This window comes from Sceloporus occidentalis, unplaced genomic scaffold, assembly GCF_023333645.1.
Source record: "Sceloporus occidentalis isolate IW3139 unplaced genomic scaffold, rSceOcc1.0.p SCAF_3, whole genome shotgun sequence".
In the NCBI taxonomy this organism is placed as follows: Eukaryota; Metazoa; Chordata; class Lepidosauria; order Squamata; family Phrynosomatidae; genus Sceloporus; species Sceloporus occidentalis.
Window position 1 is genome coordinate 159,699,697 of NW_028316983.1, and position 16,137 is coordinate 159,715,833.

Here is a 16,137-nt window from a genome sequence, read left to right on the forward strand (position 1 = left end):
CACACTCCACTTTCTCAACATCCTTTTTGAATTGTGGTGCCCAGAACTGGACACAGTATTCCAGGTGGGGCTTCACCAAAGCAGAATTGAATAGCACTATTACTTCCCTTGATCTACTATACTTCTATTGATGCAGCCTAAAATTGCATTGGCCTTGTTTGCTGCCGCATCTCACTGTTGACTCATGTTCAACTAGATCCCTTTCATACTTAGTCTTGTTAAGCCAGTTGTCCCCGATCCTATATCTTTGCATTTCATTTTTCCTAAGTGCAGTACCTTACATTTTTCCATGTTAAATTTCATTTTGTTAGCTTTGGCCAAGCTTTCTAGTCTATTCAGGTCATTTTGAATTTTTATCCTGTTCTCTGGTGTCATCTGCAAATTTGATAAGTATGTCCCCAATTTTGTCATCCAAGTCATTGATAAAGATGTTGAATAGCACTGGGCCCAGGACAAAACCCTCTGGGACCCCATTGGTCACTTCCTCCAGGATGAAAAGGAGCCGTTGTTGAGCACCCTTTGGGTTCAGCCAGTCAACCAATTACAAATCCATGTAACAGTTACCTTGGCTAGCCCACATTTTGCTAGCTTGTTTGCAAGAATGTCATGGGTAACCATGTCAAGATATGTTATATCCACAGCATTCCCTTCATCTACCAAGCTGGTAATTGTATTGAAAAAAGAGATCAGATTTGTCTGGCATGACTTGTTTCTCTGAAACCCATGTTGACTTTTTTGTGATTGTGGCATTGCCTTCTAGATGTTCACAGAATCTCTGTTTAATTGTCAGCTCTAGAATCTTTCCTGGTATTGATGTCAGACTAGTGATTAAACTCAAAACAACATTGGGCCAAAACAGACTGCAGAAATAATTCAGTCTGAGACCACTTTAACTGCCCTGACTCAGTGCCAGGGAATTTTGAGAACTGTAATTTGTTGCGGTACCAGAACTCTCTAACAGAGAAGGCTCAATGTTTCACAAAACTACAGTTCTCAGAATTCCCTAGCATTGAGCCAGGGCAGTTAAAGTGGTCTCAAGTGGATTATTTCTACAGTCTGTTTTGGTCCATTGTTAAGTACAATATAGCTGTATTTCCCAAATGACGGATAGCTGGGGTTCAGCCACAAGTGCTTACATTCACAAATTAAAGAATAATTATCATTAAAGCAATATGTAAAACAGTTGAAAAATAATTAAATTAAATGAACCCATCCATCATACAGTCAGAGACAATGACCTTACAAGATATCATAATTATTTAAACTATTACTGTACCTATCATAGAAATGTGGAAGTTGGCTCAGTTTAGTCCTGTGGATGTGTTCAAAAGTCAGTCCCAGTGGACCTTACTCTATTCCAAATCTAGGATTGGAGCCAGTTGGGGTAATTACTGTACTGATTCAGTCATTGTTTTGAAATATTCTCCCCCCTCCTCCCAAATAGGATTGTTTTTGATATCAGTAGATTTATCATCCTACTCAAATCCCGTTTAGATTATTTGAATCCTAAACCTTTGAGAAGGATTGCAGTATAGCTTATTGTACAGTCTGTGCTTTTACTCAGAGCTCTGCCCTGAGTCTAAGGTGGCATATTCTTTTATGGCACATGTTAGATTAGTGTAGGGCACATACTAGATAGACGTATGGCGCATATTAGATTGGTGTAGGGCACATACTAGATCATACAGTTTAGTATATTTAAGTTTATTTTTGATCCTGATATGAGCTTTTATTTTGAAAGTGCTAAAGTGTACTGGGCACTGCCTTATTTTACACCTAACACCCTTAAAGGGGTCTATGGGGCTTCCTGTTTTTTCAGTCTCCTTATTTAACCTCAGGAACCCTCCCAGTAGTACATCCCAGACAGCCCTTTCCTGTTGTCTTGCTCTTTTTAAAAAATATAAAAATCTTAGCAGTAGTTTCTTAGCTCTCTCCTGTTTTTTTCTCATCTTTTCCCAGCTTCAGAAATATTAGCAACAAGTCAGAGATCCCTTTCCTCTTTTTTAAGTGGAACTGTACCTGTCTGCTTCTAGTGAACCTACATTTAGTACTGGGCACTACAACTTGGGTAATGCCTCAAAATTTGATACAGTGTTTTTGGTTATCTAACATGATGTCTCAGTGGGTAATGGTCATCACAGACATTCTCATTTATTTACGGCTTTATTTTTGAATTATGCTTTATTGCAAAGTGTTGCTGGGCTGTAAGATACTGGAAGGCAACAGTGAGTAAAGAATAAGGATCATGTTCTTGAAGAGAGAAGTTAAAATTGATACCTCACACATGCAAATTACTACATGGATGTATTCTTTCACATGAATATATCCCATACTGCTGCATGGTTCCTTCATATTTCTCCAGCTATTTTAGAAATATTTTTTCTATTTCTCCTCCTCAACCAGAGGAGATATGACATAGTCTTGATTGCATGGAGTAAATGTCCCCAGAGGACCTGACTGTACAGGGCAGATTATATGGGAGGAGGTGATCCTGTAGGTAACCTGCACCCAAACCATAAGGTTTTAAAGGTAACAACCAACAATTTGTACCTTGCCCAGAAATTAATTGGCAGCCAGTGGAATGATATTAATATTGGTGTAATAAGATCACTCATTTTAGTCACTCCAGCTGCCATGTTTTGAACTAACCGAAATTTCTGAACCTGGTACTATGTACAGCAAATTGCAGAAATCAGCCTTGAGTTTACCAGCATGTACACTGCCATTTTTAAATCCTCCAGCTCTAGGAAGCGATATAGGTACTCCTGGCTGTCACATCTATCTGAGCTGTCATTTGGGTGATAGATTGAGAAGCACTCCCAGGCTGTCTGTGAACACAGTATTACAGGGGGAGTGTAATCCCATCCAGGACATACCTCCAAACCCAGATTAGGACCCTTGACAGAAAGCACCTCCATCCTGTCTAGATTCATCTTCAGTTTGTTTTTTCTCATCCAACCCCCTACCTTCTCCAGGCATTCATTCAGAAGAGACACATTATCCTTAGCTGAGGCTGTTTTTGAAGGCATAGAGAAATGTATTTGGATGTCATCAGCATCATGATAGTACCCTGCCCCATGCCTCCAGATGTTCTCTCCCAGTGGTCTCATGTAGATATTGAACAGCACTGGGGATAGAATGATGCATTGTGGTGTGCCATATAACAGCTCCTTTCCTTGAGGAGCAGCTGTCTCCAAGAACCACTATTTGGAACTTGCCCATGATATAGGACCAAACTACTGAAACACAGTGCCTCTGATTCCCAAATGCCTCAGGCCTTCCAGAAGGATACCATAGTTGATGGTATTAAATGCCACTGAGAAGTCCAAAAGCACCAACAGAACACACTCCCTCTGTCAAAGCTCAGGCAAAGATTATCCACTAAGGCAAACATAGTGGTCTCCTTATCCTTCTCTGAAGCTGATTTGAAATGGATCTAAATTTGGTGTTCAAGAGCAAGATACATTATTAATAGTCATCATTAATGATATCTGAATGGAACCTCCATCTACAGAGAAAGATAGTGGAAAAAGAAGACAGGGCTTGGTCTACATTTTCATCTGTATTTATTAATACAGTGAGATATCTTGTTGGAATTTGTTAGGAAAATATGCTGGGCTAGATATGCATTATGCAATAAAGACATTTTCCTGCTCTATATGTAAAAGAAAACCAAAAATTTTATCAGAAATTTCAGTACAGCATGAAATTTCTGATAAAATTTTTGGTTTTTCTTTTACACATAGAGCAGGAAAATGTCTTTATTGCATAATGCATATTTCAGTACAGCCTAGGTACATTTCAGATCATAGCCCAATTACAATACAAATAAACAAACCAAAAAAAGAATATTCCTGGAAGCTACATGATTATCTTTTCGCAGACGAAAGAATAATAGAAAAAATAAAACAGGAAATTAGCATATATTTTGAGCAAAATAACAACAAGGAAACAGCAATAGATGTAATATGGGATGCGTCAAAAGCGGTAATTAGGGGCCATTTAATACAACAAGAAATAAGACATAGAAACAACGAAAAAAAGGAAGAAAAAGAACTAACAGATAAACTTAAAAATAAAGAAAGAGAATACATAAGGAATCCAGGTAATAAGGAACTAGGAGAAGAAATATGGGTAATTAGAAACCAATTAGAACAAAGAATGACAAAAGAAGTTATGAATAACATAAAAGAATGCAAACACTACCACTTAGAAAATGCAAATAAGGTGGGTAAATGGTTGGCTAATAAATTAAAAAAAGGAAAAGCAGAGAAAAAAATTCTGAAACTAACAGATAAGGGAAAAACATATACACAACAAAAAGATCTAACAAGGATAACAGAGCAATATTATAAAAGCTTATTTAAGGAAGTAAGAGGGGAGGAAAACGGAAAAGGAAAGAAACAAGATTACATTAGGAAATGCCAACCTATAAAAATAACCAAAATACAGTTAGAAAATTTGAATGCACCCATCTCAATATCTGAAGTGGAAATAGCAATCGACAAATTAAAAGAGAATAAGGCACCTGGCCCGGATGGATACACGGCGAAATACTACAAAACATTTAAATCTGAACTATCTCCCTGGCTGCATAAAACTATTAAACAAATCGATAGTGGAAAAATACCTGAATCATGGAAACAATCTTTAACGGTATTAATACCAAAGGAAGGAAAAAACCCCAAAAATATAGTAAATTACTGTCCGCTCGCCCTACTAAATATTGATTATAAAATCTACGCGTCTATACTGGCAGAAAGGCTCAAAATTTTTCTAGGAGAGTGGATTTCAGAGGAACAAGTGGGGTTCCTCCCAGGAAGACAGCTAAGAAACAATATCTGTACATTATTAAATATAATCGAATACTATAATACACACAAGGAGCGAAAATTGGGATTAGTATTTATGGACCTAGAGAAAGCATTTGATAATGTAAATTGGGAGTTTATGATGACCCTAATGGAAGAAATCGGAGTACAAGGTAAATTTTTAAATGGGATACAAAAAATATATAAAAATTAGGAAACACAAATAATCGTTAATGGGGAGAAAACAAACAATTGTTCGGTTACCAAAGGGACCCGTCAGGGATGCCCTCTCTCCCCGTTATTATTTATCATGATAATAGAAATTTTAACCAGAAAGATAAAAAAGGAAGGAAAGATCAAAGTACCCAAAACAAAAAATTACCAATATTATCTGCGGGCGTATGCAGATGACTTAGTAATTTTCTGGATGACCCAGTGAAAAGTATAAAAAAAGTGGAAGAAATCTTAGAAGAATTTGGAAATTTGGCAGGAATCAAAACAAATAAAAGTAAAAGCGGTATAATAACCAAAAATGTAAGCTTAAAAGAAATTATAAGGTTAAAAACAGTAACTGAATTTAAAATAATAGATAAAATTAAATATCTGGGAATAACAATTACTAATTCCAATAGCGTCCTGTACAAAAATAATTATGAGGTTGTTTGGGGAAAAATCAAAGGAGAATTGAATAATTGGACTAACAAGTTTTTGTCTCTCTTGGGAAGAATAGCGGTAATACAGATGAACGTGCTACCTAAAATGTTATTCCTATTTCAGACACTCCCAATTATAACGAACAAATCACCTTTCACACAATGGGACAAAGACATAACCAAATTCATATGGCGTGGGAGAAAACCCAGAATAAAATCAAAAGTGATGCAAGGGAAAAAAGAAATGGGAAGACTAGGTTTACCCAGTCTTGAATTATACTATAATGCTTGTGCCCTTTTATGGGCTAAAGACTGGATAACACTGAATAATAAAAAACAACTGGAGCTAGAGGCAATCGATATGAAAACAGGCTGGCACGCATTTCTGATATACAAGCAAACAGATAGAAGGTTTAACATGCACAATACCAGGAAGGTAATACTAAAAACTTGGAAAAAGTATAAGGAATTCTTTTATACCAAAATCCCAACATGGACGTCACCACAAGAAGCTTTCCATAAAGAAGAGTTCCCGGGGAACCATAAATGGATAAAATACGAAGACTGTGTATCTAATATAAAAGGAAAGATGGAAGTGAAAAATAAAGAGGTTTTAGAACGTGAGGGGAAAAAAATTAATTGGTTACAATACAAACAGTTAAAAATAGAAACAAACAAAGATATAAAGAACAAAGGTATAGAGACAGGAAAAACAGAATTTGATAAAATCATAATGGGGAAAGAAAAAGGAACAATCAGAAAGATCTATAATATGCTTTTAGATATTGATCAAAGGGAAGAAACGGTAAAGGAAACAATGATAAAATGGATGAAAAATATAGGAAAAACGATACCTTTAGATACATGGCAGAAATCATGGAAGACAACCCAAAAATTTACAAAAGGAAATATCTTAAAGGAAAATTATTTCAAAATATTTTATAGATGGTACTTAACCCCCTCTAGATTAGCAAAAATGAAAAAGAATGCAGATGGATACTGCTGGAAATGCAGAGAAAAAGTGGGAACAATGTACCATGTATGGTGGCAATGCAAGAAAACCCAAAATTTTTGGAAGGAAATACAGGAAGTGAGTGAAATAACAATACCTTTAAGTCCAGAACTATTTTTATTAAATATGACGGAAATAATAAATACAAAATTAAATAGAAATCTGACTAGTACAGTACTTTACCTTATCACGGCCGCACGTACGGTTTTTGCAAGGCACTGGAAAGAAAAGATAATACCTAATATAACAGAATGGAAAATTAAAGTATTTGAACTCAAGGAAATGGATAGAATGACAATGTACTTAGCAGGGAAAACAAATCAAGAATTCAAAAAGAAATGGAGGATAATAACAGAAAGATGGAGTAAAGAGGAAAGGAAATAAATAAAGAAACAAAACCAGAATTCATGCATTTTGAAAGATCCTGTAACTCCAATCGAAGGTGTGTTGTTGTTGTAAACCCTCCTTCTAAATAAGATTCATTTAGTAGATAACACAGTAAAGGGATAAATAGTATTTGAACATATGAAGGTGTAACTATACACATAAAGAACCTTGTAAAATAGGTGTAAAATCTCCTCAGCATCTCCGCACTTAAAGCATAATAGTAATTCTTTTTTTTCTTTTTTTTCTTCTCTTCTTTCTTTTTTCCCTTGATACTGTCGAGTGTAACAAGGTAAAAATCCTCATGAAGTATGAAATTGTACAGATGAAGTATAACTGTAATAACTTAAACATAAGAAAGTGATTTCTTTTTTCCCTCTGTATTATATGCAAAAATGAAATAAATATCAATTAAAAAAAAAGAAATTTCAGTACAGCGTGTTCATTATTTTGGGTTGTAAACCTTTACTTGTAATTATTGTGTGCCTTCAAATCATTTCTGATTTATGGCAACTTTAAGGCAAATCCTATCACGGTTTTCTTGGCAAGATTTGTTAAGACGGGGGTTGCCTTTGTCTTCTGTTTAAGATGAGCAGGGATTCAAATCCTAGTCTCCAGAATTATAATCCAGCACTCAAACCACTACATCACACTGCTTCTTGAGCCCATAAGTAGTTGTATTAGATGCGTTTAGATCCAGTTATATTCATGCATACATATTTTGGGTGGAATTAATACTTTGTGTTTATCTAAAGGGCTATTTTTATGTACAGCTGTCCCAATAAGAGATCATCCCACCCCCATAGCCTTTGTTTCAGGAAATATTTCTTATTTAATTTTCAGAGGAAAATTTCCACAGAAAGAATTGGAAGCTCTATTTCCAGGGATGAGTGCTGATTTCACCAGTGAAAACTTTTCTGCTGCCTGGTATTTGATAGAGAACCATTCAACAACAAGGTTAGTTTAATATTGTAAGAATAATCTAGTGGTTTCTGGCTGAAGAATATCAGTAATACTAGCTATGAGCAGAAGGAGGCTGAAAGATAGTAATATGTAATGAATTGCATCACAGTAAAATCCAGATTATGCTTTGCACCCTAATTCTGAGACTATAGGAGATTATTTTAGATTTGTAACCAGTTCATTATGGCTCGTAATTAAGCAGTTAGATCCCTGTAGCAGTAAAATGACACTAAAACGTTTTTCAGTACCTTATTACCCAGTCTCGTTTTCAGTATCTCAATTCCTGATGACTTTGGAACTACTTAGATACCGAAATCGGTAGATTTGGTGTGCCTCCTTACAGGTGCATGTTTATTTATTTATTGCTTATCTGGCTTGTGACATGTAAATATCAGTCATAATTTAACCATTGTGGTTGGTCCAGACTAATTTAGCTGAATTTCATTTGCTTTGAAATCAAGCATATTTAGGTTATGCCATGCCCACTGTTGATTTACTTACTAGTATTTACTGTCATGTAACAAAAGAGACAGTGGACATTCAACAAATACAAATAGGTTTGTTAGGATGCAAACGCTGACAAAAAAGAGTTTGTTTTACCTGTTTATCTCCTGTATACATTTCTGATGACCTGTATAAAAATTACAGTTTTATACCTACTATTTTATAGATTCCTAGATTTGAAATAACAAGCTTTTTTTCCTTCCATGTCACAGAATCTGTTCCTCTATCCATAATTCATAGATGGAGCTCATTGTTATGTATTACATAAATGGAATAGGCTTCCTCTTGGCAGGTTTGCTGAGCCACATATATTTATCATTATGACAAGAATAAACAAAAGTACATAGACAAAAAACTAAAAATTTAAAAGGCAAAGATCCAGTTATTGTTTTAGACTAGTAATAGCAATGAGGAGATGAAAGATCAATAATAATGACATTTTAGTTTGCTGAATCATGCTGTTGCAGACTACTTCTATTTGTCATCTTTCTTCCACTTCAAAAAAGGGGACAGAATGGGAACCCTTCTCCCTCTTTTTTGGCAATCCACTCTTCATTATCTAGTGTTTTTAAAACACTGTAAATGACCCATACCACAATCTTTGTTTTATCTTCAGGTAAGATAAATATGGGCAGTACGGGTACTTTTATGTATATGTGGAGACCTAACTATTCTCAATCTGTCTCTTTCTTTCTTTTTGGTGAGCATTCCTATGTTTTCTTTATTTTTCTTATCTGTTCCAAAAGTTTCTGATGATAGATTGACATGACTGTGTTTTTCACATGACAGAACATGTTGAATTTAGTTCTCACAAAATAACCTGACAATTTATAGCTTCTGTCATGTATTACCCAACACTGTAGTACTTTCCAATATGAGTAGACAATTGCGGTCGATGCAGTAATGTTTCCCAAGGGTAAATTTATCTGAAGGTGATTAAGAGCATGAAGGTTAATAGGTTAATCTCCTTCTAAGTGTGCAGGTATTGGTGTTTGATGACCTGATAGTCATTTTACGTGTCTGATTTACCATTTCTTGTATGAATGTCATGTCATTGCTTTTTGCCCTTCTCCGTTGGTTTTAGTTTTGATCAGCTTAAAATGGCAGTAATGAATTTGAAGAAACAAGCCAACAAGAAGAACGAAGGCAGTCTACAGTATGTTAAAGGAGGCCTCAGCACCTTTTTTGAAGCACAAGATGCTCTGTCAGGTAAGTGTCAGAATATAAAAAGAACATCAAAAGAATAATTGATTATCTCACCTTTACAATTATGTACAGAAGACTATAAGGACAGTCATGCATTGACTAAATTTTAGTGTTTTAGGTGGCTAAGATCAATGAGTGTATATGTGTGTGAAAGAGTCAGACAAAATGTAAATCAGTAGAAAAGAAGGCCTGCTAGGTGTTTTAGGAAGATTTTATAATTTGCATGTCAAAAATGTCAACCAGTTATTTCTTTGGATTGTCATTAGCCATCAGAGGAGCTGCTCATGCTACTTTACAGCAAGAATTGAGTTTTCTATATTATTGAAGTATGAGTTGGCATAAAATACACACATTTTTTAGAAATTAAATGTGTAGATAATACTTTATATGTTCTACTGATCTTCAGCACAGTTTGTCATGGTTCCCTGAATTCAAGAATTTTGCAAAGATTCTTTATATTTTTTATGAACTGATATTAATTCTCAACCAGAAAATATTCAGTAGTTCATAAAAGGAGAAGGTCTGTTTGCTTCTCCTTCTAATAGTACAAAGTGATTGGAGGAAACTACAGTGTATTTAGAAAATAAGGCTTTAAGAAAAATTCCTCTTTTCAGTATGTTCCTCATGAGCTTGTAAGATGATTTTTTCTTCCCTGAACAGCAACTATATTATGGAATATGGTTATGGAACACATACAAACTGAAATCCTGTTGTTTAGTTTTAACTTGAATAGACTCATTCAGTCAGCTGTTGAATGGTGAGTCAATGTGAAAGTAAACTCCATTGATTTAGTAGGTCTTCACTAGTCAGGAGTAACAATATGATTTAGGCTTACAGTGGTCATGGTGACTTTGGGCAAATCACACTTGAAATGACTTGAAGGCATGCAACAATAATGAGTTACATCATTTATTGAATTTTAAATTGCTTTTATTGGTGTACTGCAATATAGAATCAAAAGAATACCATATACATTCATGTAAAAGTAGACTGTATGTCAAGGGAATGTTTTAGGGCCAAAATCATGGATTTTGATATGACCTGTGGACAAGTCGAGGGTAAAACTTGGGGGAGGAGAAGGTTTTAACATTGGATTGAGAAAGAAGGAAGTGGAGGGAAATGGGGTTGTTTGGTGGCCAGAGGAAATCCAAGGAGGAGGACGATGAGAAGAAAAGTTTTTAACATCGGATTGGGAAGTGGTGGAAATTGGGTGTTTAATCAGGGGAAATCCAAGGAGAAGGAGGAGAAGAAAAGGTATTAACATTGGATTTGGAAGTGAAGAAAGTGGAGGGAAATTGGTGGTCAGAATGATTGAAAGGAGGAGGATGGGGAAAGGAAGTTTTAACATCAGATTGAGAAGGGTATCACCACACACATACACAAACACACACACACACACACCTGGCTGGGAAGTTCCTTCAGAAATCATTGCTGAGGCACAGAGAGTGGGACATCGGGGCTACTTTTTTAAGGGCCTTTCTAAGCAGTATTACTGCTTGTTAACTGCCCTCCAGTCGATCTGGATCCATTGCAACTGTATTGACCAGTATATAGTCAAACCCAGATTTTAGGGTCAATTTTTGGGCATAAATCTTTTGATTTAGTCAAGTATATACTATACTTTCATGTAGGAAGTGGCTTCATTTTTTAAAAGCTTGGATTTTTCCATGTCATTGACAATATAAAAATAACATAAGTCACTTTAATTTTACATTTTTCATACTTACATGAAACCAGAAGTGCAGTACTAATTTAAAAATTAATCCCAAATATTTCCTTCTTTTTATCTATTGCCTTTTTTTAAATCAGGCATCACTTCTGTTAAAGGACTTTTGATAATTAGTCTTCCAAGGTAGCCACCTCTGTTTTTTCTGAGATGAGCAGTATTTGTATGTTAGGAATTATATAATAGTGGCATGATCTTTATCTTGTTCCTAGTAGCAGTTTGATATCATGCAAAAGATAAATAATTCCATTGTGTGCCAGCATAAGCAATTAATAAAAAGGGGGAAAGCAGGAAAGTGATGCCAGGCAGCTGAAATTACTAAAATATTCTGTGATTCTTATAACCTTCATTGCACTTGAATAATTTGAAGGCCCAGATCCAGCTGTTGAAGCTGTTTTCCTTTGGAGTTCTTCTTTTTCTTTTATTGTGATTATTTCAGATTTTAATCAAGTTTATACTAACAAAAGTTTCTCAAGTTGTAAGAGAAGGAATTTATAGGTTACTGTTTCATCTTTCTTTGAGATCTTGAATGTTATTCCCTGTGTTCTGTCACTGTAAAACTTTTATTGTTACATGCCAACAACTTTATTATGGAGCCTGTGTGGTAAAATATATATATGGCCTTGGACTGCTACCTGCCCAAGAAGGGTACTAACAGAAGATAGTCATTTCTGTATTAAGAGATACAAAGCAAGCCAAAATAGCATATTTGCAATTCACCAAGTTATGATGCTATATAAGCACTTCAAATGCTCAGGAAATCTGAAAATGGAAATCAAATCAAGTAAAAGATAAAGCTTTAACTGTTTTTTGTCTCCTGTCAAGCAGCTCTTCCTCTAAGGACATACTTTGCATAACATTTTATTCTTTGGTGTAACAACATAAAACCAGACTGTTTTATTTTTTCATTTCAGAGCAGTTTTGAGACATTTAAGTGTGATGGTGGCTTTTTATCAAAGTTTGTTTAGGCATGTGATATGAGACATGTCAGCATAAATTGATTATCTAGTCTGGGTTATGTGATAGGCTCTTTTTAGCTTATTTGATCTGTTTGTTATCTCTTATTTTCAAGAGGCTGGTTTGAAGCATAAAGGAAGGATCTTCTCAATTATTAGTGGGAAAACCACAAATACTCAATCACACTGTTCTCAAGCAAGACTCATCAGAGGTTCCAGGGGTTAAACATTTATATTTTTTCAATAGGTCTTTATATAAGGAAACCAGTGCCTATGCTGAATTCCATGCCATATCTTTAAGCATGTATTTATGCTCAACCCTGCCCTTGGTATATTCTGCAGTTGGATACTTCAGGGGTCATCAGCCAATGGCCTGGAGACCAACACCAGTCGACAGACCACCACTCTGAGTAGCTCTGCTAACTCTGTAGCAGAAAATAATAGGACAAGGAGAATAATCTTGGAAAAGATGTTAAAAATGTCTATTTTCTCAATCCAAATTGGATGGCAGCTTCAAAATCTTCCTGTATTATACTTTAAATAAATAAAAGAACAACTTAAAAATGAGAACACTGGCCAGGCAATGTGTCATTGGTGAAGGCCAGTGACTTAAGAGAAAATTTAAAGGGAAGTTAAAAGGTGATAAAAGATATATTATGGCGGGTTACAAACCGCCATTAGGGACGTCCTGAGGACGTCCCAGTTTGGAAAAGGGGCGTCTCTTCTAGACACCCCTTGCCCTATCACGGACTCAGTCCGTACAAAATGGCGGCACCCTGTTCATACAGGCGCCGCCATTTTGACGTAACAGATGCTCTGTGTCCACACATGGCACCCCGGAAGTGACGCCGCGAGTGCGCCCTTTGGCACTCACAGTGCCTCTTCTGGGGCCTGAGAAGGAGTGCGATTTCCGCGCTCCTCTGCAGCGTCCGGGAGCCGCGCTGTTTAAAGGCTGCGGCTCCCCGACGCTGCAAGCGGCAGAGGAGGGAGAGCGCTGCAACCCGGCGGTTTGTAACCCGCCTATGTTTGGTTTGTCTTGTTCCAATAGCACTACACTGATTTTTGAGTTTTTCAGACTAGAGGTATCTCTTGATGGTAAGACTGACATAAACTAGCACTAGTATATAATGTATTTGCATTTGGTATTATTATTATTATTATTATTATTATTATTATTATTATTATTATTTTCTTATGTCCCGCCTTTCTCCCAATATAGGGATTCCAGGCAGCAATAATTTAAACACTAAATTCTTGGTATCCAAAATGTAACTGCTGTATGCTACATTCTACACAGTGTGTTTGTGAATGTGTATGTATATATGAACATCTTCACAACAGACATTTTATCCTAATTAGAAGATTGATGAGAAAACATGCCCCCCATAGATAGATTCCTGGCTATATGTTTAATATCAAAGATCATAGAGCAAGGTAGCAGCAATAGAGTTTAGAAGTCTGGAATATTTGGCTCTCATCACAGTGCCAGCTTCACTGGTTCACAAATACTCTAGCAAACATGTACAATTGAGATCTAACAAAAATAGAGCTCAGGTGTGTAGCTCACTCAGTAAATCACTTTGCATTTAACAAAATGTTTTATTCCAGCAATCCATCAAAAACTGGAAGCAGATGGAACAGAAAAGGTTGAAGGATCCATGACACAAAGACTCGAGAATGTTCTGAACAGTAAGTTACATATGCCCAGAATCAACTAGTTGTAGACTTTAGGATTTATAATGGGCCTTCTTCTTGGAATCTGAAGTCTGGTGAAAAACAGATTTCTAAAGATTTATGGCGCCTGATCATTTACCAGCTGAACCATGATAGCTTGTGGAAGTTTTCACCAGCTGTAAGATCAGTCTGGAAAAAGAGGAGGGCTTCTTTTGTGTGCTCTAGGTGTTTTTTAAGTGTTTGAACAAAGAATTAGTAAAATCAATATATGAATATTAAAATGGAATAAATGTATTTCTGCTGATTTACAGATATTAGCCAGGGTTTGGGAGCATTGTCTGGAGGAGGTCTTCATATGGCAGGATCTTGACTTCTAAGCCAATAGGTGGGATCCAGAGTAGGGTTTAGAAGTGTTTTGCTTGCCGTGGAGGGAGGGGAGGGAGGAAGTAATATTCATGATTCCTCCATCATCTTGCTGTCCCCTATAATGCCTGAAAAGCTGTTCTGGGGGACTGAAGGACCCTCAAAAGTTTGATGAGAGGTAACACAGTCTGCTGGGGAAAGGTGAATCAACAAAGATTTCCTCCCTCTCCCTTCTTCCAATTAGTTCTTGATCGCAGTGCCTTCTGTGAGTGGAAAGAGCTCTTCAGTTCATGGAGTAGTAAACCTGTTGATTTCAGTTACTGACCAAAGGAAATTTATCCAGGTGGAATGCTCATTTTCATCAATGGTTGTCTCACTTGATCTTTATTATTAACCAAGTCAAAGCTTTCAGAAGAGTTTCTTTTAATACATGCCATATGATTGCAAGGATTTGGTCTCTTTGGATGAAGTCATTAAGTCATCCAGGGAATCTGAGCCATAGGATGGTAGTCTATACTGTACTATTCAGTGTTGCCTGATGTGTCTTCTCCCAATTTTTACTGGCTGGTTTAACTTTAGGAATACTTCTGATATGGATTTAAGTAAGATGTTTTTCTTATTTGGTTAAGTGAAGACTAAAACTAATTAAGCTTAACAGTAAGAAAATTTTATAAAAATCTATAATAAGAAGAAACTAAACCTTTAATAGCTGGAATTATGGAAAAATCTCAATTAATTTAATCTCATTAAATATACTTCTAAATTAATTAATTAATTAATTGCAGTTATTAAAATTCAAGGACTGATTTCTGAATAAGTGACAAGATGTTTTGTTTGTTCATTCCCCCTTTTACAAAATTCAGTGCTAGTTCAAGACAGATGAAGTGACCTAGAAAAAAGGAACAATTTATGCAGGAACAATTTGGTAGGGATTGGACAGGCAGCTTAACAATTATAATCAATTTCTTTTCAAGGGATTGTACATAATGATATAAGGAGGGATCAGTAGGGGAAAATGTCCACTGGCATATATAAGCAGGTTATTTTTAAAAGTTATATTTTTATGAATCTGCAATAACTATTTCCCATGTCTAAACCTACCTCAATGTAAGGGATATTTCCATAGAATTTCATCCAGGTAACTGGCCCACTGTGTAAAATTATGAGCACATTCTCTGAGCAAAAGAAGTGACATCAAGGCATTTTCTTTTTCTTCTTTTTTCCAGTGTCAGGGTGATAGGTGGAGAGTTTGGGCCAGGTCTGAAGTGGACATGCTTTTCATTTGTCTTACTACTTTTGTTGAAAATAATAAGCTTTGAACAGTGATACACACTAAATACTTTTGTCGCATTGATGTCTAGCTTGTCTGATTTATTGGGACATCTTTGCCCCTAAAGGCAGATTTAAAGTGGTGAATGAGTTTGCAGCGTTTCAGTTCTGTTTCAATGAAAGGATGACCTGGAGAACAGTTTATCCAATATTTTAAAAAGAGTCATTTTTAAGTGCCAAAAGTAATTAAAAATACAGTTTACCAAATGTGACATTAGAAAGAATGTAGCAATTCTGACAGTTAACTGGAACTTGCTTCTGACATCAGTAATCTTAAATAATATAAGATAAAGGATGTTTAAATAAGATGCTTTTTAAAATTAATTTTGGCTGTTAGTATTAACAAGATGATATGTATAGAATGGGGCTAAAATGTTTATTTTTCACCAAATCACTGTTGTCTTGGTTAAAATTGGCATCATTTTTTCTAATTGAAATGACATACTGTTAATTGCTTTAGAAAATGTTCTTTTAAGAGAACAATTCTGAGAATAAAATACATTTTGTTTTGCTTTATTTGTTTTTAAATAATCTTTTATATGATTTTAAATTATTT

At 35.6% G+C, this 16,137-nt stretch overlaps 1 protein-coding gene across 3 annotated transcripts in view; it reads left to right on the top strand.

Moving 5' to 3' along the window:
* The window catches only part of LOC149316996 (exocyst complex component 2), a 105,173-nt gene that overhangs the window by 20,054 nt on the left and 68,982 nt on the right, over positions 1-16,137 (top strand). For all 3 annotated transcript variants that reach the window (XM_089516637.1, XM_089516638.1, XM_089516639.1), the window contains exons 5-7: positions 7,704-7,817; positions 9,412-9,536; positions 13,824-13,904. In XM_089516637.1, coding sequence (XP_089372763.1) covers positions 7,704-7,817; positions 9,412-9,536; positions 13,824-13,904 — 320 coding nt within the window. The remainder of the gene's footprint in view (positions 1-7,703; positions 7,818-9,411; positions 9,537-13,823; positions 13,905-16,137) is intronic.